The 18,035-nt window shown below is 39.2% G+C and overlaps 1 protein-coding gene across 2 annotated transcripts in view; it reads right to left on the bottom strand.

Annotated features, from left to right (window-relative positions):
• ASZ1 (ankyrin repeat, SAM and basic leucine zipper domain containing 1) overlaps nucleotides 1-16,334 on the bottom strand; it is a 32,896-nt gene extending 16,562 nt beyond the window's left edge. The window contains exons 1-6 of one of the 2 annotated variants that reach the window (XM_015853560.3): nucleotides 16,101-16,334; nucleotides 14,316-14,409; nucleotides 10,030-10,152; nucleotides 7,003-7,114; nucleotides 1,440-1,551; nucleotides 1,061-1,195 (exon numbers count right to left, since the gene is read on the bottom strand). In XM_015853560.3, the coding sequence (XP_015709046.2) occupies nucleotides 1,061-1,195; nucleotides 1,440-1,551; nucleotides 7,003-7,114; nucleotides 10,030-10,152; nucleotides 14,316-14,409; nucleotides 16,101-16,214 (690 nt within the window). In that variant the 5' untranslated portion in view covers nucleotides 16,215-16,334. Of the gene's footprint in view, nucleotides 1-1,060; nucleotides 1,196-1,439; nucleotides 1,552-7,002; nucleotides 7,115-10,029; nucleotides 10,153-14,315; nucleotides 14,413-16,100 lie in introns of both variants that reach the window. The other variant, XM_015853549.3, reaches the window with a different exon arrangement.
• Nucleotides 16,335-18,035: the final 1,701 nt, after the last annotated feature.

Genomic DNA, 18,035 nt, shown 5'->3' with positions numbered 1-18,035 from the left:
GAAAGCTAACACTTCACAGGTCAAGAAGCAAGACCCATCTCTCAAGTGCGAGAAGCCTGTATTCCCTCTATGTCAGACAGTCATGCTGTAAGACTGTGGCCACAGCCTGCTGAACAAGTCATTTATCACAGACAAAAAGCATTTGCAGCCCCTTTCAATAAGTGGAGCTGACAGACTGCTGAGTCTCAGACACTGATTTTGCTGGCCTACACTGACAACTCTGTGCATAGTTACCATTTTTGTTCCTGCCTAGCCCTGTAGTACGACAGGAGGAGGAAAAAAAAAGGAGGAAGAAGTAGAAAAATCATTCAAGTGAATTACATATTTTTAATGGGACACTGTAAAAAAAAAACACTAAGAAGTTATTGGTAATGGCAACTCAAAGCAAAACACACAGATCTGATTTGACTGATCCAGCAGGTACCACCTAGTAACAGCAATAAAACGATTTATTTTAGGAGCATACACAGCGTCTTCAGCAGCTTTCTTCAAACTGGTACTTAGTGACTGTGTTTCCAATGATCTGATGACCAATTCACATTGTTTTAGACTCTCTTCCTCCCAAAGATCTGAGAAGAGATTTGGAAGGTGGCCAGTACATACCACTGGATCCCTCTCCCCCCTTTAGCTTTGGCCTTTTCACTTGCAGCTTATCCACTGCCAATCAGTTCAATATCTGCTTTCTCTCTCACACAATTGGGTAGCCAGGAAAAAAAAGGAACACAGGACTTTACTACTTCTCATGTCACCATTACTGACATTACTATTCCCTTGCTCTGTATTTCAAAACTGAACTCAAAGATGCTAAAAAGGAATAAGCCGAACAAATGACAGCAATGTGCAAAAAAACACACATTTAAAAGCACTTAAAGCTGTGAAAAGCTGACAAGAGTTCAACTTCCTCCTGTACTGCAGTTATTAAAGTAAAACTCCTGCAGAAAACAACATAATTAACACAACAGATTCTCCAAGCAATCTCAAAAAACAAAGCAAACAACCCAAAGCAAATAGAGAAATAGCCCCAAACACCCCAAAGCAACAAAGAAACAGAATTAAGTACCTCTGAATGTTCATTGAGTTTTGCTACCTCTGCTGCTGTTTTCTTGTTCTTAGACTGTAGATTTTTGTCAGCTCCAAGTTCAAGCAACACTAAAACTACATTTTTATGTCCATGGTGCGCTGCCCATATTAATGCCTGCATGAAAAGCAACTTCATTTTATTAAGCCTGCATACAGAGCCATGAATGAATGAATAAATAATAAAAATAGAGGTTCAATGCATAACAAAATTTATAACTTCTTACATGGCAGAATCTAAAGACAAACACACGATGTGCAAAGCAATCTCAAGGTAGACTACAACAAATAAGCTTTTTTTTTATTAATTACTATTATTTTAAAAGAATTAATTGAAGCACATACAGAAGTAGATCACTTACTGAATATCCAGTTTCATCTTGAGCGTTTACGTGTGATCCATGAGCAACAAGAAGACTAACAACATGAGAATAGCCTTTTTTAGCTGCATACATCAGTGGAGTCATTTGCTTCCTGGAAGGAACAGTGACAAGCACGTCGAGTTAAAATCCATCTGTATGATCAGACAGGGTACCTCAATTCAGTTAATACTCACTTCTGTAGAACCAATTTAGCAGAGAATGAAAGCCCATGGCGCAGTGTTTATGCTTCACCACAAGGTTCAGCTTATCAGAACATGAGATTTAGTCACTCATTTATATCTGTTTGCATTTTTTATACTGACAAAAACATTACCAGCAAAAGAATCACAGGGCACACAACCATGGTTAGTGTGCAGAGGTACAGTGTAAAACCACAGCGTGCAAAACAACCAACATTCTGAGCCCTCCTGAGCATACCTGAAAGAAGTCATCAAGAAATTACATAGAAATGCCATACTAAAAATGTTTACAAATACTAAAAGTAAATGCACATCGAAATACTTATGTCCTTGACCTTTCTCTAATTTTCTGTTCCCACAGGTATGTTGACATTTGCTCTTTTATATATGCAAAACTATTACTTGTTATTGCTGAAGCAATACTTGCAGACACCACCTTTCCCATCATTCTATTTATTTTCTGTTCACATCCCCATACTGTGATGACAACAGTCTATTATGCTTCCTCTTAGATGCTTGGAAGATGAAGCTATAGTGCACTGATCTGATGTTTGTCAGAAATATATAGATATATCTATATATCTACTTATATACATATTGCTCGAAAGAGTCTGTTTAGAAAATATCTTTTGAGCAGCCTGATTCTTCCTCTTTGGTGCAGTAAGACTGGAAAATTGGCAAGTATGTGGTATTGTAGGAGAAAGCTGTTAAGTTTCTGGGTGCTATGAAGTAAACAATTATTAGCTAAAATATTTTACTAACAATACTCAACTCAAAAAGTACTGTATCCTAAAATGCCATGTTTTTCTTTTTCCTAAAAAAGAGTTACGCATTTGTAATTTATAGCTGATATATATATGTGTATATATATATATATATGTATATATATTTTGCTACATATATATATATAGCAAAAATCTGATGTAAAAGTTTATTCTACAACAAAGCAATTCAAGATAAGAAACATTCTCTGAAACAGCTTCTTACCAGTAATTTCAGTGCCGACCACTAGAGGGACCCCGAAATACATACGCATACCAAGTAGGTTTCTTAAATCGCTGCCTTTCTGCTTCCTTTCAGACCACTGCTACAGCCATGGCTTTGCTCATCCTTGTCCATTGTTTCTCACTCGCTAAATCTGTTATTATCTGTCAGTTTAACACTTGGTACGATACAACTGTAGTCAGGAAAAATGCACAGAGAAAGTTTTGTGATAACTACCCACAGGAAAAGATTTGAAGAATCCTTCCCTCATTTTTAGGAGCCCTGCAGACACTGCAGCTTCAGTAACTTGTGTTGAAGCCTTTGCTGAAGTCTAGGCAGACTATGTCAACAGCCTTTCCCTGATCCACCACGTGGATTACTCAACCACAGAAGGAGGTCAGGTTGGTCAAGCAGGACTTGTCTTTCATGAACCCATGCTTGCTGGATCCGATCCCCCGGTCATCCTGTATATGTCATGAGATGTCTCTTAAGATAATCTGTTCCATAACCTTCCCTGGTACCAAGGTCAGACTGACAGGTAGAGAACCACAAGGATAATTGGTCTGACTTTTAAAGACAGATGCAAAGGCGGCACTGAGAACATCAGTGGTCACATTCCCCACTTCATCCAGTAAGGACAGAGGTCCTCTTTAGCCTTCCTCTTAATTTGCAAAAAAACATTTTGTTCTCTTTCACTACAGTAATCAGGCTGAGCTGAAGCTTTACTTTTATCTTTCTAATTTTCTCCCTTTAAATCCTAACAACTCCTTGGTACTCTCCCAAGTTGTCTGTCATTTCTTTCACAGGAGGTAGACTCTCTCTTTTCTCCTGGAGCCTCACACAAAGTTTCCTGTTCATCCACACTCATCACCATTCTCACCAGCTCATCTCACAGAACAGAGAGACAGCCTGCTCCTGTGCCCCTGAGAACTTCTTGAAGAGCCTTCCTAGACTCTCTTACCCTTCAGGACTGACTTCCAAGGGACCCTCCTTTCCAGTGTCCTTGCCACTTCAAAATCTGCCCTCTGGAAGTCCAAGGCTGCCTTTTTGCTGATACCCCTCATGACTTCACCAAGAATAGAGAATTCTTAACATTTTGTGGTCACTCTGCCCAGGACAGCTCCCAGCTTCCACACCTCCCACCAGTCCTTCTCTGTTAACAGCAGGTGTGATGATGAATCTCCCTGGTAGGCTCACTCACCAGCTGCAACAATGGAAATAACCCATATGAACAAAGTTCTCTGCTAAATGTAATTCAGTATTTGATTATTTTTTTATATATTAAATTCCCCTGTACTGATATTTGACCAACATACAACGCCTTCCTGAGTTTATGGTGCTAGAATAAGACTTTCAAAGTAATGAGGTATAACATCATCACAAGGTAACTGTGATCATAGATATTTAGATCATAGTAGATCAAAGATATTTACTCAATTGGTATTTAATGCCCTGATTTTCTTGCCTCTGGCCATAAAACATACCTTAATGCATTAACTTTTTCCTGAGCTATTTTCCTTTATTAAAATGTACTATTAGTCATTTGGTGTAGTTAGTTATCACACCATGATAACTTCAAGGTCTTTGAAACTGTTATGTGGCAGTACAGACTATCTTATAAGTAGCAATAAATATCTTGCTAAAATTGAGGCATTACACAATTGCTTTATTCTGACTGTGCAACCTGGAGAACCACCTTGTGAACTCAGCACACACATTCACCACCATCTTGCCAAGAGAGCAAAGCACACAAAACCTTGTGTTTAAGAGCCGTTTGGATGTGGTACTCAGGGATATGATCTAGTGTAGGGTTTTTAGAGTTATGGTTCTGGTTAGGCTGCGGTTGGACTTGATGATCTTCAAGGTCTTTTCCAGCCTGGGTAATTCTATGATTCTATGATTCCATTGTAAAACTTCCATTCTGTTTTTTGATAATCTTCAAAACTACTCAGTGTAAACAGAAGTGAATATATGTAGGTAACTTAACAACAGACTTTAACATATTATATTTTAATGCTTATTCACTCCTGCACATAACAGTATGCTTCAGTCTCAATCCAGAAGAGAAGTTTAGTTTTGGAACAACCATAGTTTTTTCCACTTCTCCCTGCCACCCTGAAATAGTAAGGACAGCCTTAGTCACTGACCAGACACACACACCCCATACTCTTCTTAACTGTAAAGCCATTAGGTTTCTTTTACTGCACCTCACATAAGTAAGGACTTGTAAGATGCCATCATTAAGAGCCAAGGTTTACAAAATAACCTGTGAAATACAACCTCATCAGCAGTCCTGTTAGTTTAGTTGTCAGTTCATCACACATTTTCCTTCTGTCTAAAACAGAGTCACAGATTAATATTAATAAAATCAGTGTCCCTTTAAGAAAGCACTGCATTTTAAAAGAAAATTTAAAAACAAGCAAACAAAGCCAAATAACAAAAAGTCTGCTTAAATATTTCCAGGATTTACAAAAAGCTGAAGTACATAATTTACATTCTGAAGTAAGAGGGAGGTAAATTTCACAAGATGAGCAGAATAAATTTTTCAAGCTAGCATTCATTTAAGTGAAGCACTGAATGCAGTAACTCTACAAAGACCACACAGAACAGGTCTTAAAATACCTCCCCATCTCACCTACCCATTACCTTGCTTCTTGTCTAGCAAAATTCATCAGTTTGCACTTACACTTTTTTTTACCTTACCTTCTCTACAAAACTTCCTTATTCCTCATTTTTGATTCAGCAAATATGTTACTCTACTCAATACATTCTCCTCAATACTCTACTGCAAATAAACCATCCACCTACAGACTCCTACACCCATATTCTTTCTTAGATGACATTTCAAGTACCAGTTTATTTTTCACTACCCACCTCCCCCACCCCCACACATTCTATGAATTAGACCAAAAAACGAAACAACAAAAAAACCCCATAATACAACCCTGTAAGTTTCCATTTATCAACTTCAGATGATGTGAAGCCAAAAGGCTTCCCATACCAGCCCTACTCACAGATCAACAGAGAAAGGAACAGGGAAAGTAAAAGTATACTAAACTCTACCTTCCAGTAAAGTTAAAGTCAGCTGTGTCTTCACAAACATTTCACTTGCCGGTGGATTTAAGAGGAGATTCCTAAAATCACACTGTTTTTTAAAGATCAAAACAAGAACTAAAGTTCATGTGTTTAGTTACTGTGGTAAACTGATCACACAGAGAAGATTCCCACAATAATCTCAACTCATGGACACTTTGGAAGTGTTCCCATTTAGGGAACATTTTGCTTTTTCTAATGGAATAGGTGAAGTGGGACTCAATATAAAAAATGATCTGTTTTGACTCCTGATCTTCAGAGAACCAAGTTTGGTAGGTTTCACCCCATCCTTTCATTATACATTGAAAGAAGCCCACACAAAGCAGCAGCAGTTGTCCAAGCAATTTTAACAATGGTGTAATATACACAGAGATCAAATATTAGAAAGAGGAAAAAGGCAGCCTGAAGATCTTTGAAAAATCCAGACCTTGTCATTTAACTTCCACTTTTGTTCGATTCAAATGCTATGTCTTGGATTGTCATTTATCTTTTCATTTGAGATAGACTACCACTGCAATAAATACAACTGGACACAGTATCTGGTACATGCAACTATAACTCGTGTTAGTACAAGGTCTCAGAGAACAAAGAGTGATAGTAAATAAATAAGACCAAGTATGCATAACACATTCAGTTTATAAATCAAATCTTGCCCCTAAAATTCCCATCTCTTGTGTCAGAAGCCAATCTTTTTTCCTTAGAGTTTAGCTGAAGGCCTTTTTAAGTATAAACTTCCAGCTTTACACTGGCTTATGTTTTCAAACACCCAGGGTCAAGTTTTGCAGTGCAAAGACTTCAGTTCTTTCAAGCAGGACATTTATACTGACATACAGCCAGCTGAGAGCATCAAGATACAGTTATTTCAGAGTTTATAACTTTCAGTTCTTTCATAAAGAGTTCTTAGCCTACAAGGGATCAATGGGGCATTTATTTTGTTACCCGGGAAGGGCAGAGGACATTTCTTGTAATTACACTGTGGTCAAACAAAAGATTAAGATTAGTTATTATCTTAAGGAAGAAAAAAAACAACCCCCCACCCCCCAAAAAAAAAACCAACAAAAAACCACAAATTAAGTTGGATAGAATTGATCACACACATACTTACTCTGATAAACTACTGTACTAGGAGAAAAAACACCTGCACAGTTATCTTCCTGTATACATACAGTAGAAGGTAATACAAAGTTAATGAAGTAGACTTAAGGTTAAGTCATAACAAGTATGTCTCAAAATCTTTCTACAATAACATTAGATTTTACACTATATTCACGGAGATTTTTTTGTACCTGCAAGCGAGGTTAGGGTCAACATTCCTTGACAGAAGTAGTTCTACCGTCCTCAAGATCTTTTTCTCCGAAGCATGAGCAGCACATGCTGCCATCAGCACCGTGTACTTATCTGTTTTGAAACTTACAGTTATAAAATGACGTACATAAATTTAAATACCATACAAATCCAAAAGTTCCTTTAAAAGCCTTAACATTTGGTAGAGCTGTTAATCAGGTCCTGATAAACAAAGATATTTAGAAAAAGATAAGAAACTTGTTTTTCTCCCAGCAAACGTCACTAGAATTATCATGTTAGATAAAGACATCTAGAAAGAGAAGATACTCAGACTAGAGTGAATGAATGTAGCAGAGCTTCCATTCCTACTGGCAGTGAGGATACTGCTTAGCTCCCCCTTAAAAAAGCCTGCAGGAGGTCAACTTCAGGTTCTTGCTTCTCACATCTTGGCCTACACTGGTAGCTTAACTACTCCCTGTTTGTCCCCACCTCTTCTCAAAATACAGTCATGAGAAGAAACAACTTACAGAAAATTATTATTATTATTTTAATTATTAATTAATTTTTTAAAAAGCACAAAATATTTTTCCCATATAGCAACAAAAATTTTAGGGAGTACAGAAGCCCATAGAAAAGGGCATTTGAAGGAATAAGGGCTTTATTAAACGGCTTAAGGAAATCAGTTTAAGAACCTAGACTACCATTAAGCAGTAGTGGCAGGAGGAAGATGGCAAAAGGAGGAGTGTTTCCTTCGATGTTCTCTAAATTCAGATCTATATAATCCATAAGATTGAACAGGAGGGACCAGCGCATTTAATCCAGCTCTGAAGCCAATAGGGTGCCACAGGGTCACTCTGCTCATGAATGAGAACTGCCATTTGTCCAGAGGACAGAGATAATCTTTCCTATGGTCTTTCTGCAGACACGCAGTAAATATTGTACCCCAAGGACCTTAGTGAGCTCTTTGGCCCTAGAATCAGTCAGGAGACCATTGTTTGAACAACTGCTCATTTTGCTTACCACACAAACCTGCATACAAGTTCAAGCATGCCTTTAACAATTTAACCAGTATAATGTTAACTGCACATAGTTCTGATCAGACCGTGAAGCATTCCAACCTATTTTCTCTTTCCTGAAAATCTTAAGATGAAATCAGATTTCATTTGAGAAGTTGCTTATGCACTTCACCCCAATCTGCTCTACATCTCAGCGTTTCTTGTCCCCCGCTCCTCCAACCTAAGACCACGTGTTCAAATTCACCTGGATTTTTATACACCATCTTGTAACTTTCAACTATGTCATGCAGAAATCGTACCACATTATAAGCAAAAACTTCAACATATTACACACAAAAAAATAAATATCAAGATTCATGGAGTCAAGCTTCTGAACAAGTAATTAACATATCAGTAAATTATACGACACACTGACAGATTCTTAGTCAAAATGTTTAACACTTTATCAATAATAACATGAACTGAAACTGGCAGGTTTTGAGCAAAAGACAGCAACAAACATGATTAATCTGGGAATTATATGTAAGAAGAAACTGTAGTTGTATTCATATTCAGTAGTTCAGACAGCAAGGAGAGGGAACTTGATTCCTGAGAGCCCAACTACAGCTCATGCATGAGCAAGAAAAGACGAAACACTCTAGAACACACAGGTTTCTTTTTTGTGCAAAAAAATTGGTAAGAGACTGCAAAAATATCCATCTGTGTGATCAGCTGAAAAGACACAGTGAATTTACACCTCAAAGACACCACATTCTGATCTCACCACACCCTGAATATTACATCCAGTTCCTTGTTCTTCATGACTACCGATTCATTCTACTACCAGCTTACAAAGAATAACTGTAATGTGGCAAGAGTTAATTAACTGTATAGCTACCACTAAGGTTACAAGGTTATAGGGCTATTAGTATAGAATCACTGCTGATACAGAACAACCAGAACTGATGACAATTTGTGCCACATCAGGATGGTAAAGCTTTATGAAACATATTTGGCCTGATATGAATCAATGACAGGCAAGACTGCTCATGGCTGGACAGCATTGCACATATGCTCTAGTTACTGTTGCCCCGCACAGACTAGCTGGGAATCCAGTTAAGAAACCTGATTCCAGCAAGGTGCCACTTAGGGCAGATGCAGCTGGTCACACACTGAAAAAATGCCACATATGTTGGCTAACTTGTTGGCCGAAACTCCTGCCCATAGCAGTTTCTGCCCATAGCAGTTTCTGCCCCATGTTTAGCTTTCTACAGCCATAAACACTGAACAGGTATGAGTTGCAGGCAGCCACATGGAAGTCCTCTACTGTTGGTTACGAGAACATTTAGAAGCAAAACTGCTTTGTGTGCAAGCGATCTGAGTTCATACACAGATCAGCTCCTAAGTACAGTGCAATCATAGGGACAAGTCACCTGGTATATTTAGAAGGCCAATGTTGAGAGGCTGGAGAGAATAAACTGGTACAACTGAGGTGAGAAGAAAAGCACATGTGGCCCTAAAGATGAATCCATAGCACATACCCAGTTGGAAAGCTGAACAGAAAAATCATTATATTTTGAGTAAAGGAGTACTTCTGTTAGGTTTAGGGGGGATGAGACTCTAGCATCATCATGATATATTCAAATGCAATGGTTACCAATCAAGATTTGGGATTGTAGCTGTTTTCTACAGGTACATACTATAAAATAGGATCAAACAAAGGACATTTTAACTGTAAAACTTCACAGGAGAATTCTTGAACAAGTATTTCCAAGCTCCATTTTTAAAGAAGCACTTGGGGATTGGGAGTTAGAAGGGAGACAGAGAAAGAAGGAACAAAAATACGCCATTAACTGATACCAGATGAGATCCAACAACACATTTTTTAATTTAAAACTATTACTTTTAGTTCAAAATTAGAAAATCTTGACTGCAAACCTGAATTTTTTTCCTGTGTATACACAAAAGAGAATAAGGGTAAGACAGTGTCTGATACTGAGAGGTACTGGATGTTATGTTTCATTTACATCTTACCTATTTCAAAACATGCATTAGCACCTCTGTCCAGGAGAAGACGTACTACTGCATAATCAGCCACACTGGCAGCATGCATCAGGGGAGTCCACCCAAACCGAATGCTGTCTTCTATGTTCATACCTGCCAAAATTAAGATATTAAAATTTTAAAACTACACCAATACAAAGATGCATTTTGTCATTCTCATTCAAATACGTGTTGTCACAAAGGTTACGCTCCTTTTGCACACAGACCCAGTAAGAGGAATTGCACGGTATATTTTCATTTGATATGTACAACTTTATCTGGAATATCAAAAAACAACTTTTAGAACAGACCTCAAGGAAGCCTTGCTCTCAATGCATGCGGTTAAGCACAATAGGAAAGCTACACTGAACAAACATGTAAACGATAAATATAGATGCAAAAACAATTTCAGATTAGTGTACAGCCTACTCTTATCCCCACTTAGGTACTTTACCTCAATCAACCCTTTCCCCCCCATATTTTCATTCTTATCAGGCCATGGTAGAACCAACTTGCTTGTCATACCATTAGGACCACACCAACTCAGGTTTTCCTACTTCATAGCTCCTTTAACCCTCTGCTATCCAATGTAGCTAAGCAGTAAATACCAGTTTTGCATTCCGTACTAACAAAATATGAGCTTACGAGAAGGAAACAGAGGATAATGCAAGATTCAGTCAAAATCACAAGTTCTGCCTGTTAATCTGTATAGTGGCCACAACTTCCCTGTGGGTAAAACAGCCTGACAGACTGCCCTCCCAAATTCACCAACAACTAAGTGCCAGACCCAGCAACTTATCTAACAACTTGCAAAGAAAAACCTCTGTGGATTTTCACTGTAAGATGAATCACTCCTTCAATAATTCCTCAAGTATTATTTCCTCTGTAGCACTTAGTTTCCATCTGCTGATTCCACGTTAGACAAACATGATTATGAACAATTAAAACTACCTTTTTTTACAGTAGACAACTGTGGGGGGAAAAAGTCCCATCCTAAAAAATTTCTGGTTGTTGAGCTACGTGTGTATTTCTTCATGAAGGATGTATATTTGCTTTCCCTGCCTTGGTAGTTTGTCAAAGATGTGATCAGTGTAAGCAACATGAAGCCATTAAAGCTGAGGGAATAAAAAGTCATTGCTCTGGGATTGATTTTTTAACTGTTCAAGATAAGGAGTGGTGTAAGGAATCAATAAGGAGGAAACATTCAATGAATGCCAGATATTGAACCATTCTTACTCCTGTTAGCCACATAGCCTATGACCAGATATACATACATACAAGCTACAACCTTTATTGCCACAGCGTGACGGTTTGTGTGCAGTATACAAAACATTGCATTGTCCACAGCCACATTCTAGAGGGAGAGCCAGTAAGTCATATCTGAACTTCCTTTTAGACAAATCACTTCAAAAGTTTAGAAAGTTTGGCATCCAACAGCATCAGGAGTAGGAAAGGACAACTGGAAAGCTGGCACCCTCAGCATAAAGAAACCACTTTCCCTCTTTTGAGGATAAGTAGACCAAGCAACTCAACTCCCATCTAGAGTTTTTTATTCTAATGTGAATTTAAATAGCAGTGACAAAATATCTACTCAGCAGCCATGTAGAGACTTGCTAGAACACCTGAGATACTGTTTTCCTCATTGCTTTCTTTACCTGTATAGCAGACAGTATTTGTTTTAAAAAAAAAAGGGAAAAAGACCAGCAAGATTGCTGCAGCACCACATTTCCATCCAATGAGTACCAAGGCATCACTGTAGTATCTACAACTGCTGGCACCTGGGTCCAATGACCCATGGCTGCAGGCCTGCTACTCTTTAGATCCTCACTCATTCCTACAGCAGCAGGGATACATGGGCTATTCTAGTCTAAGGGTCACATTCCAGTTGCCATCACTAACCACACTATCTCCAGTTGATGATACCAATGACACATGGACACTCCAGTCCAACGGCTTTAGTTTATTTGAAGGACAAATTATAAAACCTGCCCAACCCTGACCATTGCAGGGGGTTTTGAACTTTTAATCTTGGAGAACCTAAGGCATTCCACAATGTTTTGAAAACAAATGGTACAGCAAAATTTCTCTTCTATTAGAAATACTCATTTCTTTGAAGTCTGTCAACACCTAGCACTGTGGCTTCACAACACTTTAAAGCTTAGCGAGTTAAACAAAGCTGCTGATGGCTCCCACTGCTGGGAGAGCTATGGTTCTCATCTGACCTGGGATTTGAGTCCCAAACTGGCTGGAAAACTGTTCATTTTTCTCCCTGTACACAGTTTACTATTGCTTATTGTCTGAACATCCTTCCATATGAACAGATGAGCTCCAAGACACACGCAAAGACAGGACTGGAAAAGACTTCTGAAAATTTAGGAGTGACTGTAGTTTCAGCTTTGATCATCTGACCCGTCAGATGGGGGTCCCCCTAACTTTCAGTTCCATTAAGAATAGAACAACAAATGTATGGATTATACAATATTAACTATTTTACTCCCAGAGCAGACTACAAGGCTAGAGTCATCTTTGCACCTTCTACTTGTTTGCATTAATTTTTAATGACATACACTTCAGAAAACTGTTCTCAGTATGTTACCATTTCATAGGAGGGATAAGAGAAGACGTGGCACTTGTCCATCTCCTAAAGGAGCTCTATGAAACTCCCTCAGCACTACTGATTCTTCAAGCTGTCATTATGCAAGGCCAAAAACAACATGTTCTTGTTCTGCCTGAAAGAACGTCCATAACTGTTGCTAGGAAATCCCCTTCCAACACAAACCTGGAGTCAGAGCATGGATTGCAAGACTCCTACAAGCTTTACTGAACATAAACTAAAGGCAACTTTAGAGGCAAAGATTTCATCTGACTAAGCACCGATCCACTAAAGGACTACATTACCTTTCTTTAGAAACACCTCCCTGTAAGAAAGGCATTACATTGTACAGCTCAGAAGAGACTGTACTGGATGTGTCAAATTACTGTTAATCATCATAGAAAATGCATAGTTTCCCTTGTAACACTCCTTTGTGTGTTTTAGGGATAGGATACCAGACTATAGGAATCTCTGTCTTGACCTCTTGTTCCTATCATCACCTTCCAAACAGACAGCTCACTACACAGCAGGCATCAACACAAAGGTTTGATCTGAGCTACTATTATTTCTCTGAAGTACAAGCAGTTAAAAATGGCCAAATATAACAAAACAGTAATTCAATCTAATGCATAGGTACCACTAAAAATTCTAAATAAGAACAGTTTTTTCCAGTGTAGGACAGAAGGTGTATTTCACTCATTACTATTAGCTTTGACTTAATACTGATCTGAATGAAAATTATTCCAAACTGTGATAGAAACAGTCTTCCAAAAAGGCAAGTAACATCACTGTTTTAAAACTCAGAAAAACGACAGTGCTAACTAAAAACCTACTTTCTTCCAAGCATAAGACATTTTCTAAGAGAACAAACTCTAGGCTGCTATATTCTGCTTGCTTGCTGAAGCAGAACTTCCTGATAATTATCACTAGGCAGGGCAGCTCAGCTACACAGCTTCTGATTGCCGTGGATGCTTCAATTAGTGATCCAATTCTCTTAACATTAAACAGCAGAAACACTACAGGGAAACACCGAGTAACAGAAAAGAGAACGAAAGGTCTTAGTTTTCAAACAAACAACCTTTCAGAAACAAATGTCACACAAATGCTATCAGACCCTCAGGAATCACAAAAACTTTGTCCAGCTAATGTTGCCAAGGCAGCAGTATTACCCGTGGCACATACCAGAAACGTAACAACACTGTGAGTAATAAAAAAGCATGGAATTCACAAATGGAAAGAGTATTTTCTTAATTTTATTTTTTTAAGTTTCCAACATCCCCTTTGCAACACTTAAAGTAAGTAAGAACAGACACTGAATTCTCACTATCAATTTAAAATACCTCAATTTTGGTATTCAATTACCAATTTAAATATCAATTGGGTATTTTCAGTTAAAGGTATGCTTGAAAACAAAGAAACACCTTATTTCATTGTTCATGCACCATAGCTTTCTAAGCTTTCAGGAATTCTGATTAACCAAATAAATATAAATTAGAAGGAACTTCCTATAATATATCACACCGAGACACTGAAAAAAGTGATTTCAGTCCACAATCTATATTGAAAACACTCACATATTTCTACATTAATCCCAGATATTACTTTGAAGCAATAAACGTCAAAGCTTTAGAATTCTTTCCAAGTTCAATTAAATATATTCAGATTCCTATTTGACTGTCATCACCTGAGTTTAAGAGTTCTTCAATAAGCGACACATCACCACTTGTCAGAGCTTTCTGAAACACATCTTTCTTGTCTGCTGGCGACACCTGATCCAGCTGCTAGACAGACAAAGAAAAATACAGTCAAAATATGGTAACTGTTTCAAGGTAAAATTAACAGCTTGATTTCAGTGTAAAAACACTGATGATTTCTGTGAGACAGTGCACAGGAGCGGGGGTTGAGAAGCAGAAGGAAAAAAGCACAGTAAGACTCTCCTCCTTCCACTTCTGTAGACCTGCTCGACTTTATTAAAAAGTTTTAGGATTATGTTCTTTCAGAAAGGTTCCAATCTCTGAAAACGTAACTGAATCCCTTCTCGATGGATGTGGCATCCTCCTACAGCACGCTAGGTTCTTCTTAAAGATATGTCATCTTCATTAGGGCTCCTGTCATAGAATCATAGATCCTTAGAGTCGGAAGGGACCTCTGAAGGCCATCCAGTCCAACACTCCTGCAATGAACAGGGTCACCACAGCTAGATCAGGCTGCTCAGAGCCCTATCCAGCCTCACCTTGAATGTCTCCAAAACAACACTGCAACGTGTTTCTTTGCTTTTGTTTTTGCACATTTCACATGCTGCAAAGAGTGGCATTACAGAAAACAAATCCTCTACAGTCAGACATAGAATTTGAGGCAGTATAGCACAATGGTTACGCACTGGCTTAACCCAGCACTGAATCTGCTGCTGGAAAAGGGGCGATGTTCCTCCTCCCTCTCACTGCTGAGGTGGCTGAGGAATTTGTGTTGCTGTGTCATAAATGACTCGTCTGAAAAAGGATTTGACCAAAGATCCAGTTTATGAATCAGACTGTAGGCCGATTCACATCCCTTTCACTTACATATTACATTGCTTGTTCGAGATTAAAGCTGCGGATGCAGATTGCTGCGAGCATCACTCAGAGTATCCACAATTAATAGAGCAATAAATGAAAGATAACCTGGTAGTTTCTTTGCAAACAGAAGACATATTTCATAGATAACTGAAGTTGTATTGTGACAACTCAGAATTACACAGCATAGTGTAATCTACCTCTCTATCTCTTCTGTGAAGTGATAACTAAGTAATTAAAGTCTATCAAACTGATGACAAGAACCAGGCAATAAAATAATTCAGACCAATTTCCGACCCACTTAGCCAACAACTTCCATCTCCCACATATTTTCAGACTGGAACCTTGCAATAAGATCAAGGCCCAAGACCTGAGGTCAGCCTATTGTAAGGACTGCTCACTTCCAGCACACAGCCAGTTCCAGCCACGAGAAAAAGCCACGCAGGTTTCCCTTTATTTAACACTACCACCAAGCACCCCAAACTTATAGAATCATAGAATTACCCAGGTTGGAAAAGATCTTGAAGATCATCAAGTCCAACCACAGCCTAACCATAGTACCCAAACTCTAACAACCCTCTGCTAAATCATATCCCTGAGCACCACATCCAAACGGCTCTTAAGCACATCCAGGGATGGCGATTCCACCACCTCCCTGGGGAGCCTATTCTAGATGCAACAATCCTTTATGCCTCCATATTAGCAAGAAACGCATTCAGAGACTTAAAGGTGAGTTCCCAGACCACAAGTCCCTCACAACTCTGTTCTCACGCTGAAAGAATGGCTGGGGCCTGTTACTAACAAGCAGAAAAAGCACTGTATGTAAGAAGACACTCCCAGGCCACGCCGTGTTCACCCCCGTAGTTGGCCCTCGCCGAGGCCGCCCTCGCTCCCTCCCGCCCCCTCAGCTGAGGGACCTTCGTCTCCCGGCTGGCCGCCGCCGCGCCGATATCCCAGCAGTCCTCGTCGTCGCTGTCGTAGTCCTCGTCCCCCCCCGCCGTCACACGGGATCCCCAGGCAGCGGCCCGCATGGCGAAGCCCCGGCCCGGCACGAGCTCCACGGAGGCGCCGAAGCGTCAATTGGCCGCAGCGCCTTCACACGAGCCGAGGGCCGTGAGCTCCGGGCGCCTGCGCTGCTGCGCCGTGCGGGCAGGGCCCGGGGCGGAGGGTTGAGAGGTGGGAACCTCCCACCGCACCTCACAACAGCGGCCTCTAGAAACAACGGAGGATGCCTTTGTACTGTTAATCTGATCTCCAAATATCAGTATGCTTTTACTTGTTCGGTGAGAGCGGTTCCCAGCGTCTATTCCTCATTGCTGTGCTGTACTCATTTGACATGCAAGAGGCAATTATAAAATGGTTCAAGCTGGGAAAACATCTCAGAATAATTTCCTGTATCACGCAGGGCATCAGAACAAGCACAAAAAGCCAACTCTTACAAAGCAAAACCACCTAATCTACATGCAGCCGAGCTCCATGTACTTGTATGTCAGACTATATTGCGTGTGCCTGTTAAAATTATGGTGGGTAGTAAGAATTGCAACCACTGGATGCAGTAAATAGCAGTATTCTTGTAAGAATACATTTTTACTCTAAATAAAGAACTTCAATGTACTGTCAGCCTTCAGCCTCCCTTTTTGCTAGCCATACTTAAGCTTGTTGTCATTTATCAGCTGAATTCATATTCCATGACCTGCTGTTGAATAGATTTCATTCATTGATTAAATTTCTTCTGTATTTTTACCTGCACCTCGTGTTTCACATCAGACTGATGTATGTATAGATATTTATTCTAGCATGGTTGCTGGAGCATTTTAAATGGTTAAATTCCCTCTGTTTCAGACCAAAAGCTCTGAAATGAGTAAATGTTTAAAGGCTTTGATGTTGGGAAAGTAGTGTTCTTGGGAGGAGAATCAGAATTGGTAAATGTTTAAAGAGAATGAATCTATGAACCTTAACTGCCGCAATAATGCTCCACTAACAATGCAGCAGCTAATAATTTAGAGATAAAACAGCAGTTGCATTTTAGTGGCATTCTATATAATATTCTCAATATTCACATTCATCAAACATGCAAAACAAAGCACTTCATAGTAGTTCAGGTTTTCTGTGTCCTTTTCAGTAGACTTGTATGTACCTGTAGCATCTTTTCTTCTTAAGGTATGTTAGCAGGTGTAAAGGAAGGCTAATGTGACAAACATTCTCTTTCACCTCAGACTGGAAGCCATTTATTCTGTAAAAAAACCCACTCACCTGTCATTTCTTTGATCTGTGAAGTCACCCTTTGCATTAAACAAGTTTGAGTTTCGCTTTCCTGAAATTTTGTTACGAGCTGCTGCACTGTGGCAAATTGAATTATTCATAGTTAAGTCATTGCTGTAATAGATTTACAATAGATGGAAAGCATCTTATTGTGGCTATTTTGCTACTGATTACTGATTTTTTTATACCTGTGTTCATCCTGTACACTACATAAACCAGTAAGTGATGGGGAATTTGTAGGTATAGGGTAAACAGGAGTATTTTCAGGGCCACCTGGGTGCCAGTGTCATGAAATGCCTCTTTTTTTCCATAGTAATGCCTAAAAAAGCTAGAACAGGAATTAGGATGTTGAATATATATGTATAAAGTCAAATATAAAAAGTCAGACAGGTTTTAGTTTCTTTCTGTATAACAGAGAAGCTTTGGTCTGTATAGCAATTCTGTCAGAGTGGTTGCTGCTACAGCTGGGTGCAACCTCTGAATCAAACATTCCTAGTTCCTCCACTATCTCTACTACTTTCCACACTATTTCTTCCCCTTAATCTTAACTGCCTGTCCTCCTGCCTCGTTATCATGTTGTGGAAGGTAAC

Source organism: Coturnix japonica, chromosome 1 (assembly GCF_054131305.1).
Source record: "Coturnix japonica strain WE chromosome 1, WE-NBRP24, whole genome shotgun sequence".
Classification (NCBI taxonomy): Eukaryota; Metazoa; Chordata; class Aves; order Galliformes; family Phasianidae; genus Coturnix; species Coturnix japonica.
Note: the sequence above shows the minus strand (reverse complement) of the source record. Positions and strands in the feature narration are given on the sequence as shown.